Raw genomic sequence first — 15,337 nt, forward strand, 5'->3', positions numbered from 1 at the left:
CTTGGGAATCAACCTAACAAAAGAGGTGAAAGATTTATACAATGAAAACTACAGAACCCTAAAGAGAGAGATAGAAGAAGATCTTAGAAGATGGAAAATTGTACCCTGTTCATGGATAGGCAGAACTAACATTATCAAAATGGCGATATTACCCAAAGTTCTCTACAGGTTTAATGCGATGCCAATCAAAATCCCAACGGCATTTCTTGTAGAAATAGATAAAGCAATCATGAAATTCATATGGAATAACAAAAGACCCAGAATAGCAAAAACAATTCTAAGCAGGAAGTGTGAATCTGGAGGTATATCGATACCAGAGTTCAAACTGTACTACAAAGCAATAGTAACAAAAACAGCGTGGTACTGGTACCAAAACAGACAGGTGGATCAATGGTACAGAATAGAGGACACAGAAACCAATCCACAAAATTACAACTTTCTTATATTTGATAAAGGGGCTAAAAACATGCAATGGAGGAAGGATAGCATCTTCAACAAATGGTGCTGGGAAAATTGGAAATCCATATGCAACAAAATGAAACTGAATCCCTTTCTCTGGCCATGCACAAAAGTTAACTCAAAATGGATCAAGGAGCTTGATATTATTATTGATCTTAAAGATTGATTTTATACTATACCTCTCACTCTGCAAGATTGTATTAGATTTGCTTTTAGTCTTCTAGTTATTAATAATAAGGCTCCTATGTTACACTATCAATGGAAAGTTTTACCACAAGGTATAGCCAATAGTCCTACTTTATGTCAAAAATTTGTCGATCAAGCTTTACATCCAGTTAGAAGTAAGTTTCCTCAAGTATATATTATTCATTATATGGATGATATCCTTCTTGCCTATCATGATGAAAGTATTTTGTCTTGTAGTTTTGCAACTTTAAAAAGAATCATTAACAGTATTTGGCTTAGTTATTGCACAAGAAAACATTCAGAATCATGCACCTTTCTCTTATTTGGGTTATTTCCTTTATCCTTATTATTTTTCACCTAAAAAATTTCACATTTAAAAACTTTAAATGATTTTCAAAAATTACTAGGAGACATCAATTGGATTAGGACATATTGTAAATTGACTACATCTCAATTAAAGCCCTTATTTGATACTCTTAAAGGAGATCCAGATCCTACATCTCAGCGGAATCTTTCAGATAAAATGAAATCAGCATTAGATTTGGTTAATGTGGCTTTACAGAACATTCAATTCCGTATTGATTATTCACAGCCCTTTTCTTTATGTATTTTACCTACTCCTCATTCTCCAACAGGTGTTTTATATGAACAAGAGCCCTTAATGTGGTTTTATCTTCCATCTATGCCTAATTAGGTTTTAAATACTTATCCTGATTTGATTTATTCTCTTATTCAACAAGGCCGCAAAGCTTCTAAACAATATATTGGATAAGATCCCACCGTTATTTATCTTCCATATACTTCAGAACAATTTAATTGCCTCTAACAAACTTCAGATTCCTGGAACCTGGTTTTATTAAACTTTTCTGGCACATTGAACAATCATTATCCTCCAGATAAGTTGTTACAATTCTGTTCTTCTCAACAGTCATTTTTCCAAAAATTGTTAAAAAGTCTCCTATTCCTAATGCTTCATTGATTTTTACAGATGGATCTAATACTGGAATTACTGCATATTCTATTAATGGAAAATGTTATACGAAACAATCTTCCCTTTCTTCACCACAAGAAACTGAACTGTTCACTGTATTTTGTGCATTGCAAGATTGTCCTGACTCTTGTAATTTGTATACTGATAGTCATTATGTTAGCAAAAGCTATTCCTTTGCTAGAAACTATGCCTCATATCAATGCTCATAACACTGTGGTATTGTCCTTGTTTGTGCATATTCAACACTTCCTGAATGTCAGAACATTCCCTTGTTGTATTCTTCATATTAGATCTCACACTTCTTTACCTGGACCATTTTCTATAGGTAATGCTATTGTAGATCAACTAACCAGACCTATGATTTTTCTATTGGAAGATGCTTTAAAATCACATGCTGTTCATCATCAGAATGCCTGCACTACATAAGCAATTTCTCGGGAACAGGCTCACCATATTGTAAAATCATGTGGTAATTGTGCACCTTTATTACTTGTGCCCCATTTTGGTATAAATCCTCGAGGTTTATTGCCAAATCATCTTTGGCAGATGGATGTAACTCATGTCGCCTCTTTTGGTAAGTTAAAATTTGTACATGTGACTACTGATACCTTTTCTCATTTTGTGATAGCCACGGCCAGGTCAGGTGAATCTGTGAGGCATGTTATTTCTCATTTATTACATTGTTTTTCTCTTTTAGGCATTCCTAAACAATTAAAAACTGACAATGCCCCTGCTTATACGTGTAAATCTTTCCAGGTGTTCTGTAGAACGTTTTCTATTACTCATGTTACTGGCATTCCGTATAATCCTCAAGGACAAGGTATTGTTGACTGAGCACATCGCACTTTAAAAAATCAATTACAAAACAGAAGGGTGAACTCATGGGAAGTATGCGATCTCCACAGTCATTATTAGATCATGCTCTTTTTGTAATCAATATTTTAAATTTGTATGCTAATGGATATTTTGCTGTGCAATGCTTATGATGTCCTGAATCTACTTCATATCCTTCTGTCCTGTGGAAGGATCCACTTACTAATCAATGGCAAGGTCCTGATCCCGTTCTTACATGGGGTAGAGGTTATGTTTGTGTATTTCCACAGAATGCCCAAAGTCTGAGGTGGATCCTGGAAAGGTTGGTACACACCGCGGGATCCTCAGCTAATAACCAAATTCAAACAGATGACTTTGAATCCCCACAAGAAGGAAAATACCGTTGATGCCCTGCAGGATGCCGATCCACCAGAATGATGTACTTGCTGTATCCCAACACCTGGAAAGAATGCAGCTGCCTACTCTACAGTTGATATTGACTGCTTTACTACTTCCTGTATCATCAGCTATGCCCATTGGTATTCCTCGCAATTTGACTTCAAAAAATTTCAGGGTGCCTTTGTCTTTATCTCTCAATACTATGTCCTTCTGCTTGAAACAGGATATAGATTTGCATTATATGTTGGGACAAGGTTTGCAACCAGTATGCAAACCTGCAGATTCCATTAAAGTCTTAACATTCCTTTCTACCATTAAAAAGACTATCACATACCAGGATATGACCAATTGGGGCATTGCTTCTTATGAGAAGCCCAAAATTCCTGTTGAATTAATAACACCAAGTGTCATTATAGCAAATAATAGTGAATGTGTTCGCTTAGAAAATTGTACCAGTTCTAAATGTAAATCAGTGTCTGCCTCTCTCCCTTGTCATTCTTTTGAGAATATGGTTGCTAGTTATGGTCATGTACATTTGCCTTTGGGGTGGTTTTTTACTTGTGGTGACCATACTTATAATTATATTCTAGCCAATCTTACTGGTCAGTGTTGTCTATCTCACCTTACTGCCTTTTTACCTGATAAACATCAATTAGAAGCTGTTTATAATATTCACAGTAAGAGATCTATAACCCTGTCTGAGTCTTGTAATGATAAAGTTACTTTTCTTTCAAATGCTGAAGGCATGGCTATGATTTTATCTCTTGTTGGAATTTTAGCATTTTGGACCTTGTAATCAAAGACAATTGCAGCATTTAGGATGTAATTTTGCTGAAGTTCTTAATGCTACTTCTCAGGCAATTGCCTTAATTAATAGAGAACAAAAGCAATTGCGGCAAGCTATTTTGGATAACCATGCTGCCATTGACTATTTACTATTATTTCATCATCAAGGATGTGAAAGAATTAAAGGAATGTGTTGTTTTAATATAAGTGATAATAGTGAAGAAATTCAAGAAAAGCTAGACAAATTGAAGGCATTAGCTGAAAACAACTGATACTGATGGATGGGATTTATTTCAATGGCTAACATACTGGTTAAAACAAATATTAGTTAAATACTTGGTTAAAACAAGTATTTCTAATGACAGTGCTTGAATTGTTCTTTCTAATACTATTTCTACTTTGTCTGCCACCTTGTTTGCAGTGCATTTTACATAAATATACCAACAATCCTCAATAATAATTTGCTCATGAGGTACATTTAAATAATTTAAAGAAGGGGGACATGTGAGGAGCTATCCATGTGGGAATGAGTTAATTGGAGCTGCCTGCTCCTGCAGGGTTCTTCTAAGAACATGTGCCTGTTTAGTCAGGTCAGTGCCTTGAGGAACATAGCTCTGATTCTCATTATAGCTCTTCCTTGTAATGTTCTCTTGATAATGGGATGTTATTCTGTCCTTGGGAAACTTGGCGGTACATTGTAAGGAGTTCATAAGTAAACTATTCTTTGCTTTGTTTCTGTTTATGATATCTTAAAATACCATATGGTGCACAAATGTTCCTTAGTGTGAAAACTGTATAAATATGTAGCACAGCTGAATAAAGTTGCAGTTGTTTCACCTTGAGTGTGGCTTCTGTCCTTCCACTCCCCAAGCCTCTTTTTCAGGACTAGGTGGTGTCACAAATATATATATCTTCCTCCAACAGGCTACATTAAAGTGGTATTCAATATTCCCAAATCCCCCAAAACAGGAAATAATAATTTGTCATATCACCAATCGCCCTGCCTTACCATATGAAGTCTTTTTGGGACTGCAGCCCCAAAAGGCATGTCTGTCTTGTTGGAAGCTGAATCTTCAGTGTTCAATGCAATGTCTGAAATAATTACTAGCTCTGAAATAATTACTGCACTTAACTTCACATTCTTCAGGACTGTCTAAGACTCAGCCTACCTCCCAAGCTAGCCCCAAGCTTGTTCCTTTCTCTTAATGGGAAGAAGTAAACCAAATACTTTGATCTGGATCATCTAAGATATCAGCCTCAGTCTCACCATGAACCTTGGCACTGCCACTCATTAGCTGTGTCATCTTGGGCAAGTTACTAAACCTCTCTGCATTTCTGTGTCTTCACCTGTAGACTGAGCAAATAACAGGCCCCATTATAGTTAGGTGACTAAAATGAGTCAATGCCCGTGAAGTGTGTGCACCCCAGGAAGTGTTCAAAAATGGTAAAACCTCCCACCACCACCACCACCACCACCATTTCTTGATGCCAAGCTTGGGGCAGCAGTTTTATAAGAAGATCCTCACTGAGTCAGAGGTCAATGACTTTTAAATGCTTTGCCAAACATTCCTACAGCCCTTAATTTAATTACTTTATTCCAAGGGCTCAAATGACTCAATCAATTTTGTGGAGGAGGAGTCCATTTCTCTCCATGAGCATGTGAAATTTGATGGCTTTTCCATCCTGTGGCTGGAGGGTTTCAGCTCAACTTTGGCAGACTGATGTAAGCAACATGTTCAAGGAATTTTAATTGCCATCTCATTAATGAAGTCCCATTAACATCCCTCCCCACCAGCTCTGCTGACAGCCCAGTGAATGGCCAAATAACAAAGTACCCATAAACCTGGGCCCTGGCCTCTTAGGTTAAAAATTAAGCAGTCATTGGAAACAATAATAATGATATATAAGAAATAGGCTGCATAAGATACTAGGGTCCCTTTCCCAGGTACCAGCTACACAGGAGGACTGGAGAGTGTCACTTGGAAGCAGGAATCTGAACAGGCAGACTCTAAATGTGGACCCCACTTTTTTACACCACAGAACAAATATCATAGTAAAAACCTAGGGGCATTACTCGAAGAGGGAAACCAGATCTACAGGAAGCAGAAGGGACTGCAGGAATCAGGGACCTAAACAGCCTCCTGGAGAAACAAAGGTTCTCCAGCCCCCTCCCAAAGTCCTGCTCTCACCAGAGAGGCTTAAGACTTCTCAGAAATCCAGAACTGGCCTTAAAAATAAGGTTCCTTTGTTTTACTGAGAGAGAAATTTGGCAATATCTATAAATTCATTCATTTATATGGTGCCATAAATGGAACCCAGGGTGTTGTGCATGCCAGCTAAGTGTTCTACACTGAATACATCCCCAACTCCATCAGAATGTTTAAAAATGCACATTCTCTTTGGTCCAACAATTAATATTATCAAAGCAGCATCCCTAAAGGATTACTAGCAAATATATTCCAAATTATTATAAGAATTCTCCCTGCAGCATTTTGTACAAGAAAAAATTAAAAACATTAGTGTCCATCGACGGAGGACTAGTTAAATAAATTATACTTCATCCACATGATACAGCAGATAAAAAATTATAATAAGATACATCCATCCACAAGGATCTGGAAACAATTCCAAGACTTTGTTTTTAGTCAAACAAAAACAATGAGTACAGAATGATTCTATTTATGTCTGTTAAAAAATCATAAATACAAATTTTATACAGCTACCTAATATATTCCCTTTGTCATCTTCAAAGAGAGGGCCTAGAAGATGGACTTTGCTTTTTTATATATGTACTGTTTGCACAAGTGTAAGTTGCTTTTACTGAATACATTCTGTATAGTTTTCAAACAATGGTGAAGAAATGTATCTGCCAACATGGGTAATGGCTAAGGATTTTTTTTAAGTTGGAAAACACACATATACAATGAGAAAGATCCAGAAGGCCTCAGAAAGATATACATCAAGGTGTTGGCCGTGGTTCTCTTTGGGTAGACGGTGGTGCTTTTCATGTTCTTTTTGCCTATCCACTTTTTCTGTACTGATCAGGGATGGGTTTTGTATTTAAGTAGAGTAGCAGCAATAATAACAGAAAAAGAAATCTTTCACTGGAAAAGGAACAGGCAAACAAGTAAAGGCACAGCCCAACCGGCCAGAGCCTGGGGAGGATGAGGAAGCGATAAGAACATATTTGCCTGGGGCATCTGGAGAAAAAGAAACCAAAGTCAGAAATCCTTGGAAATGATCCTCCATCCCAAAATTGTGTGTGGCTTGCAGCACTAGTGGAGGTAGCTCAAGGGCTCCTGCTTTCTAGCCTAGACTCATCTTTGAGACTCTCTCAGTGCAAATGAGGATGCTGGCAGGAGGACTGTAGAGCCCGGCCCAGGGTGTCTTCTCGGCCTCTCCTCCTTGCCCCTATCTCCAAACCATCATGAAAACAAGACAGAATGGACTATACCCATCATAGAGGAGAAAAGGAGCCCAGGGTCAATTAGCTCCAAAGCATTGGATGGTCGCCTTACAATCTGTTGGCTTGAAACACTTAACAAAAGTCAGGGCCCAGAAGACCAGTTATCACTGGGCAGAACAACACTGTCTCTTGTGGGTGCCTATCTTTATGAAGGTACAAAGCAGCTGGACCCTCACAAGAAGCAGCAATGGTAAAGAGCACCAGGCCCCATTTAAACACCAGTGTGCAAGACCAAGAAAACAAAGCAGAGCCACATCACTGCAAGATTTAGGCACACATAACATATTCTACTTTCTTTCTAGACACTACAGGCTTTCTGCCTTCACTTCTAATTTCTTCTCATCATTGTCTTAACTTCTGCACCATCCCATTACATATCCTCCTTTGTGTGCACAGCTGAGGGTTGCAAAGAAAGCCATCCAGGAGATGGTCATGGGCCTGCACACAGGGAGGAAACCCTCAGCCTGAGGATGATAATGACTGAGCCAGGGAAAGTGAGATGGCTCCCTCCTGCAGTGAGGCAACAGGAAAAATGTGTGGGGAGGAAATAGCCCAACTAGGAAGAGAAGGAGACACCCACATGATGCTTCTCTACCCCAAGATGACTAGACACCCTGTGTCTAGCAGAGAGCTGAGTGTCTGTCTACACTGTTCTTGGAATCTGGTGACTACATGGTACAGGTTTCCAGGCACACACTTCTAATGGAAAATGCCATCTCCAGCCTCCTGCACTCCTCACTCATTGACTCACAAGCCCTCTTACGTTCAAATGGGGCCTGGAAGCTATAGAAGGTGGTAGTACAAATGCCAGCTCTGGAGTAACTGTCTGGGTTTGAATTCCACTTCTGTCCCTACTAGCTATATAGCTTCATGTTATTTTACCTCTCTGTGGTTTCCTCAGCTGTTATGTGAATTAAAACAAAGCAATGCCCATAAAATGCTTCACACAGGATGTGACCCAAAGCAAGAGCTCATCAAATGCTAGCTAAAGAGAATCCATCAGGGTATCTGCACTTATACATGCATCCTCAGTGCTGCCTGAACCCAAACACTGTGACAGCTTCAGCACCAGGAAACACAATGATGGTGGACATGGTCCTAACTACATCCTCCCCTCTCTCCCACAGATGCATTTGCACCACCAGATAGAAAAAAAGGGCAAAGGGAGAACACAGATGTTGAAAGATGGGAAAAGCCAAGCCACATGAGCCTGAGAACCTTTGTTAAAGGTGAGAGTTCATCACATTCCCTAAACCTCAGACAATCCTATCAGCCAATTACAGAAGGATGGAACATGTGCTGCATGTGCACAGATCCATGCACACACTGGGAAGAAGGAAAGGGCTGGTGAGGAGCCAAAGGAGGAGCCACAGAATTCCTGGCACCTAAACACTCCTTCTTTGCCACCACACAAGCAAACAGCCGTGGCCAAGCTCTCAACTCCTGCTGAAGAAAAGCCAGAGCATATCCATCAAGAAAGTGGCCTCTGCAGAGCTTGGGCTGGGAAACCATCACTCTAAAGAGAAAGGGGGACCTAAGAAAAGGCAGAAGTCTGGTGGAGAAATGCAAGGGAAAGGACAGCACAAGAGGGACAGCAGAGGAACAGGAGAGATGAAGTTAAGACTGGCAAGAGGCAACAGGATTCAGAAGTGAGGCTACTAGGGAATGTCCTTACAAATGTCATAACCACCAAGCCCATCTTAACAACCAGTCTCATCTGTGCCCTCACAGACTCAGGGCAAAATGAGAATCTGTGCAGTCTCCTGGAGCCAGGGGTTTGGTGAGAGAACAAGAAGATGCTGAGAGACACAGCACACACTAATTACCTCATGAACCACAGGGAGCTACAGGTGGGCATCCAGCTGGTCCTCAGCTCCCTGCCACACACTGCTGGACAGGAGGCATAGGACAGAGTTTGTCTGGGGAGTGGGTAAATTGAGGCTTTTATTGCAAGAACAGGAGGCAGCCAAAAGTGAATCTATCAAAAAAACGTGAGGACCTGTTTCCCAGGTCCCTTATGATCTTTCCTTTAGCTAAAATAAAATGGTAATGAAGATTTCTGTCCTGCTAAACATGGTGGGCTTAATTTTAAGTTCATCTCTATTCCCTCCAGGGTCCCATTAAAATAACCGAATGACAAGCTCTAGCAGGGAGAATGTCTCCCAGAAAACTAAAATGGAATCAACACATTATCATATTGAGGATTGTTCAGTTGTATTTGACAAAAACTAGATAGAGGTTGTAGCACTAACATGCACAAGAAAAATAAAATTACTAGCTGCCTTTCTAATTTGAAGGAAAAAAAAAAGAATTTTCTGATTAAAAATTAATACATGACTTGGTTCATTTATGGGAATGACTGTCAAATAATAAAGAGCAGGTGAGTGTGTGGACGAGGATAAGGTTTAGAAAGGCCAGTGGGATTTTTGTGCAGAAGTCAACACATAATTTCTAAAGTCAACAAACCAAAAATTAATGTAGGAACAAACTGCTTAGATCAATGGAGGTAGATAGTAGATGAAGCAGGTTTTAGCTGAATCAGAACCTGCATTTTAGTTGTTAGGACTAAAAGTGAGTAGCCTAGAAAGCAAGAAAGTGTGGAAAGGAACAGCAGGGGATGTGTTTATCAATAGAAGGCTAGCAACAAACAGTATCTGACTTTTAACTTCATGTTTACAGAACATGTTTACAGAACATGCTGTAAAATTAAAATCATGACCAAAATTAAAATCATCTTCAATAACAACAAAAGATCTCTTTCAACACTTAGCTCAATTTATTGTGCCCCAAAGACTTCTCAGATCTCCTTCCTCTACTATACCACCCATCTAGCAATTAATCATATTCCACTTGCCAATGAGCTAAATGCACCTATTGCTAATTAACTTCAAACCTGTGCTTTGTCTCCTAACTAAATCAGAGCTGCTTCACAGCAGAGACTACTTCTCATAATCTTTGAGGAGTCCACAGCACGCCAGGAGATTGAATCCACAAGCCCACAGAGAAAGTGCAGTGTTCCAGTTCCCAGATACCTGCATAGGCATTGGCCTGCTGCAGAAGGTTGGTGCAGGTGTGCACATCTGCAAATGCACAGATGCCCAGGTGATTGGTGGGATGCAACTGAGACTGCAGGAAGTCACAGCAGTGCTGTCGAACATCCATGAGCTGCAGCAAGCTGGCTGCTGGAAGCAGCACCTACAAGAGAAGGTGACATTCTAAGACACGATATCCCACTGGCAGGGACTATTCCAATCACGTTCCCAAGCTCAAGATCTATTCATGGCTCTACACTGCCTATTGGGTCCAAACTTCCCAGCATTATTTCTCACTGCTCTCTTCATTTCATTGACCCAAAGCACCAGGGGATTCTCTATCCCCAAGACACGCTGCACTGCTTCCCAAGGTGATATCAATCAGTGGGATCTTATTCGGATCAAATTCTGACTCAGTAGGTCTAGAGTGGGACCTGAGAGCCCATATTTCTAACAAAAACCCAGGTAATGCTTGTAGCTACTGGTCCATGAATCATGCTTAAAGTAATAAAGCCACACATCACACACACACACACACACACACACACACACACACACACACACGGTATGGCACTGGTTCTCAGATAATTCTTGGAGTTAAGACTGAGTCAACAAATCATCCTGAGTTTCCTGGCACCTTGCCAGTTTTAGCACAAGTCACATGTTCCAGGAGATTCCTCACTTGTAGTCAAACTGCAACACTGGAGTTCAATACTCATGTGTAGATGTCACTTCCAAGTATTCCAACTTATAGGCATTGGGTATGGCCTAGGCATTGAGATGTTGCTGAAGCTTTCCAGGAGCTTCTAACCGACAGCCAAGTGTGAGAACCATTGCCCTACGCATTCAGAAAGGACTTCAGCTGCTTGCTAGCTCACTCACTACTTAGCTGCTGAGCCTCCGTGTGCTGTGCACTGGTCTAGGCTCTAAAGTTCCATGGTAAACAAAACAAACCAGATTCTGCTGTCATGGAGCTTATACCTACTGGAATAAGAGGCTCACCCCCAAATCCCTCAGGACTCAGGCATATTTATCCTCCTATCCAGCACATAAAATATGAAGTCTATCTCTGGATACATTCTTAGAGAGCTGAGTTTTCTTTCAAAAGGTAACAAGACACATGAATATTTACACCGTATCCTGTAAGACAGAAGCAGTTCTTGCTCAGGTGTACGTGCATGTGTTTTTCCGAGGAGTCAGGGAAGACTGGCTGGAACAGGCTCAGACTGCCAGCCTCAGTCAAGCTTCCCTAGGATTTCCCTACAGCTGCTGAAGTCTGCCCTCTGGATCAAAATAAGAATGAAGGCCAAAGTCCTACTTCATCTAGCTCTGCTCCCCTGGCCTACCCCCATCAGAGGAACAGATATGATTTCTAAAAAGAAATTTAGAAAAAAAATATGGAGCAAAATAATTTGATGGCTTCTCAGTTTGTGGACCCCTCATCCTACCCCCAGCATCCACTCACATTAAAACAATTTCCTCATCCCAGGTCCTTGCTCTCAGAGTGACTGAGCAGCCAGACTCCAGCTCTTCCCATCCACAAGGCTTGCCCAGAAAAACACAGTCTGCAGATCATTTGCTGTTTTTTCTGGGCACCATGAAAGTCTTTAAGCGATTTAGATTCTGGACCCTGACTTTCTCCCAAAACAGCTCTGGGCCCTCAGCTCTGACTCTCATCACCTATAAGTGAACATGTAATGCCCCCACTCTTAGGACTTGTCCCTTCATGAGGTAATCAATTGTCCTGGTTTTCCCAGGTCTGCAGGGTTTCCCAAGACTCTCAGTGCTAAAACTGGGAGAATCAGTCCCCCTTTATCATTCCTGCCTATGTGAGTAATCACCAAGGCCCCCACTACCAGTGTCTACTGTCAACAAGGAGGGATCTGCCTCCTAACAGTTAAAAGTCCCCCTCACACAGCTGAGTTTGAGAAAACCTGCTCCTTCTCCCCTCCTCCACTTGCCTATGTCTCCAGTGGAAAGCAATAAATTAGCTCCATGTCCTCGGTATTTTGTGGCCAACTGATTAATTCCTGGGGAAGAAAAAAAGATAAAAATCACCCTAGCTGGAGAGTTTCAGGCATAAGCAAACACAGCCAGGATCCAAATCTAACCACTTCCCCCACCTCTATCCCTGGCCGGCAGTCACCAGCCCCCCAAGCAGCCATAAACTAGGAAACTCAATTGACCTGTAAGCTTGCTCAGCCTGGGTTGAGCTTGATCCCAAGACCAGATTAGTCTCTGCCTGCTGGTTAAATGGAGATCCATTAACCATTCTTGCTGAATACACACTAGGAATGGAAAGCCCTGTTCCATGTTCCCAAATGACCTCCATGGCACACCCTGTCCAAGCACCAGTGACAAAGCCTGCAGTTAAGAATGTAGGTCAACAAGTCATCAGCCTGACTTTCCTGTGGCCTTGCCAGTTTTAACACAAGTCACACAACTCAGGAGATGGCTCAGTTGTAGTCAAACTGCAACACTTGCCTGCCCTAGGCTGGGGAACCAGGAAGTCCCAGGATACCCAAGAGTCCAGTCTACCCCCAGAGTCATGCACTCCCTGCCAAGTCCCAGCAAGACACGCCAGCAACACACTCCCTCCCCTTTCTCCTCTTCTTCACCAGGAAGACAGTAGCTTGAGGTGCTCAAATTCTCAGGTTGTCATGAGACAACCAGCCTGAGAAACATAATAATAAGTATTTCCTGAACACACTCCTTAGGTTACACTTTCAGGTTTTTTTTTTTTTTAAGAGAGAGAAAGAGGAGATTTTTTAAATATTTACTTTTTAGTTTTCAGTGGACACAACATCTTTATTTTATTTTTATGTGGTGCTGAGGATCAAACCTAGTTCCCCACACATGCCAGGCAAGCACGCTACCGCTTAAGCCACATCCCCAGCCCCTATACTTTCAGTTTTTAAAACATCCCTGGATACAGCTACCCACATAGCTTTTGTCTTCCTTTCTGGCCACAAAACCCACTTACTGGGAAAAATTTATGAGGCTTCCCACCTCTCCACAACACCCATCATGTTGGGTCCACTCCCTCCAAAAGCATTCCCGAACAGGCTTCCTAAAATGAACAGGGCTTGTGGCTTCTCTGATTGCTCAATTCCCTCTCTTTGATCTTTCACCATGATCAACGGTGAGTCAAAGGCCCTTTTCTTTACTTCATACAAGAGGGCATGAAGAAAAGTCAAGAAAGTCAGAATGCTGAGAGGGACAATTTGGAGGCCAGGAGGTACACCACTGGATCTTAGGGGTACAGTGGGGCCCAATTAGACAGAGCTCTGGGGTTTGGGCACAAACACAAGGCAAATCGCCACCTAGCAAAATATCCATGATTTGACTCTCCAGTTCCCTGCTCTGACATCAGATTTCCAGAGGATTTTCTCTTCTCTTTTCAAACACTTCTTCCTCAAGTGACAGCAGGAACAAGGTCATGAACATGAGACCAGCTCAGGCACTCAGCTTGGAGTGAGACTCCCCTGGTGGCATCACTAATCAGTACTTTCTCTTCCTAGGGAGAGGAAGCTGGAACCACCCATAAAGATGGAGGAGTACCCCAAGTCAAAATGCTCCTTGCTTGCCTATTCCTGCCTCTGCATTATACCTGGGAGGACGGGCACTCGAGTGGCCCTCAGCAAAGAACCTTTGAGTTCCCCTTCAGCCTGCAAATGGAGAAACCCTCCATTTTTCACATGCAGGCCCAGTTTTGTTTTTTCTCTCTCTCAGATAACATGAAAACACAGCAGAGGATATCCCCTCACAGAGCTTGTTTCCTTTAGCAAAAACAAAAGGAAATGCCCTGCCTCAGAAAGCACCTACTGCTGTAACTACAGGGAGGCAGGAGCTAGGCAGAGGGGGAGGCACCAGCCAAGTACCAGGTGACAGGGCCACCAGGGTCTCTAGGCTGGCCATGGAGTGGGCTGGCACAGAAACAGTGCTAAATTGAAACCTGTTGAGACAAAGAAGAGAGAATGAAAGAGAGGAGGGGTGCACAGATGAACAGGACAGTGGACAGAACATCACTGACATTACAAGGGTCACTTGGAATTTTGCCTTCTCCACTTACTAACCATGTAACTGAGGACAAATTACTTAACCTCTCTGTCTCCTAAACAGGAGAGTTAAGATAATAATGGTGCTGCTTTAAATGCTTGTGAGGAGCAAATGAGGCAATTCATTTAAACAGTGAACATAATACTTGGTACAAAGACAGTGCTCAGTTATCAGCTTTTATTATGATTAATCATTATGAGCAGAAGCCAAGGTTCATTCATTTAGCAAAGATGTGAGCTCACCACAGCTGAAGAATTTAGTAGGAGGGAACCAGGTTCAGCTCCCCACTGCACCACTTATTCCCTCTGTGACTGTAGCAGGTCACTTCCCTCTCTGTGTTTCAGCTTCTTCAACTGTATAAGATGGGTCATATTAGTTGTGATTTTCATCTACCTGGCTTATAATGAATATTAATAAGCATCAGTTAGGATTGTTGTGACCTCTGCCCCAGAAAGACAACTCAAGGTTTCTCCATTAAATTTGTAGCTTGGAAGAGACAAAGTGTGACTCCCATGGTCATTAAACCATGACCCAAATCTCTGACACAGCAAGGGCCCCTGGGACTCCATGCTCATCTCCTCAATTCACAAATGCCCAACAAATTATGTCTTTGTAGACAATGGGTAAGCAGCTGCCTCAGCAGAAATGTAAGAGCATGATGAGGAATCTACATTCGATCCAGACTCTCTCCTCAATCTTTCTTTTTTTGGTTTTCCTCAAAGTCATCCCTCACCTTACCACAGTTTAGAGTGAGGAAGAAAAGAAAAAGGAATAGTTTTATTATATATTACACTGATTGCAAATTACAGTTCCCCTATAGTCCCACATGGTGCCTCTTCACGGAGCCCTGCACATGCTGCCCCTGCCCCACTCCACACTTACAGATGAAGACAGCAGGCCCTCAGGGTCACAGGCCAGTGGGTTACAGGTAGGTCTGGCCACTCAGGCTTCCTTCAAGATTCAGCCCAAATATTTGGTATTTCCTCAGGTAGGTATGACCTGAAGATCCTCACCAAAGCAGCAAGGACAGTCTCCTGCATCCTGGGCAGCCCACCCTGAGCCCCACCCCACCATGGTGGAGGACACCCACTTGTTGAGCCATCTGTTTCCACCTGCAGTCCAGCTGCTCCTTGGGAAGCAGCCTGT

At 41.8% G+C, this 15,337-nt stretch overlaps 1 protein-coding gene across 1 annotated transcript in view; it reads right to left on the minus strand.

Moving 5' to 3' along the window:
• Positions 1–15,337, minus strand: part of LOC143388954 (kelch-like protein 3) — a 133,942-nt gene that overhangs the window by 101,978 nt on the left and 16,627 nt on the right. Inside the window, 2 exon segments of the mRNA XM_076842361.1 lie at positions 5,584–5,586; positions 10,133–10,295. Coding sequence (XP_076698476.1) covers positions 5,584–5,586; positions 10,133–10,295 — 166 coding nt within the window.

Source organism: Callospermophilus lateralis, unplaced genomic scaffold (assembly GCF_048772815.1).
Source record: "Callospermophilus lateralis isolate mCalLat2 unplaced genomic scaffold, mCalLat2.hap1 Scaffold_45, whole genome shotgun sequence".
NCBI classification, from domain to species: domain Eukaryota; kingdom Metazoa; phylum Chordata; class Mammalia; order Rodentia; family Sciuridae; genus Callospermophilus; species Callospermophilus lateralis.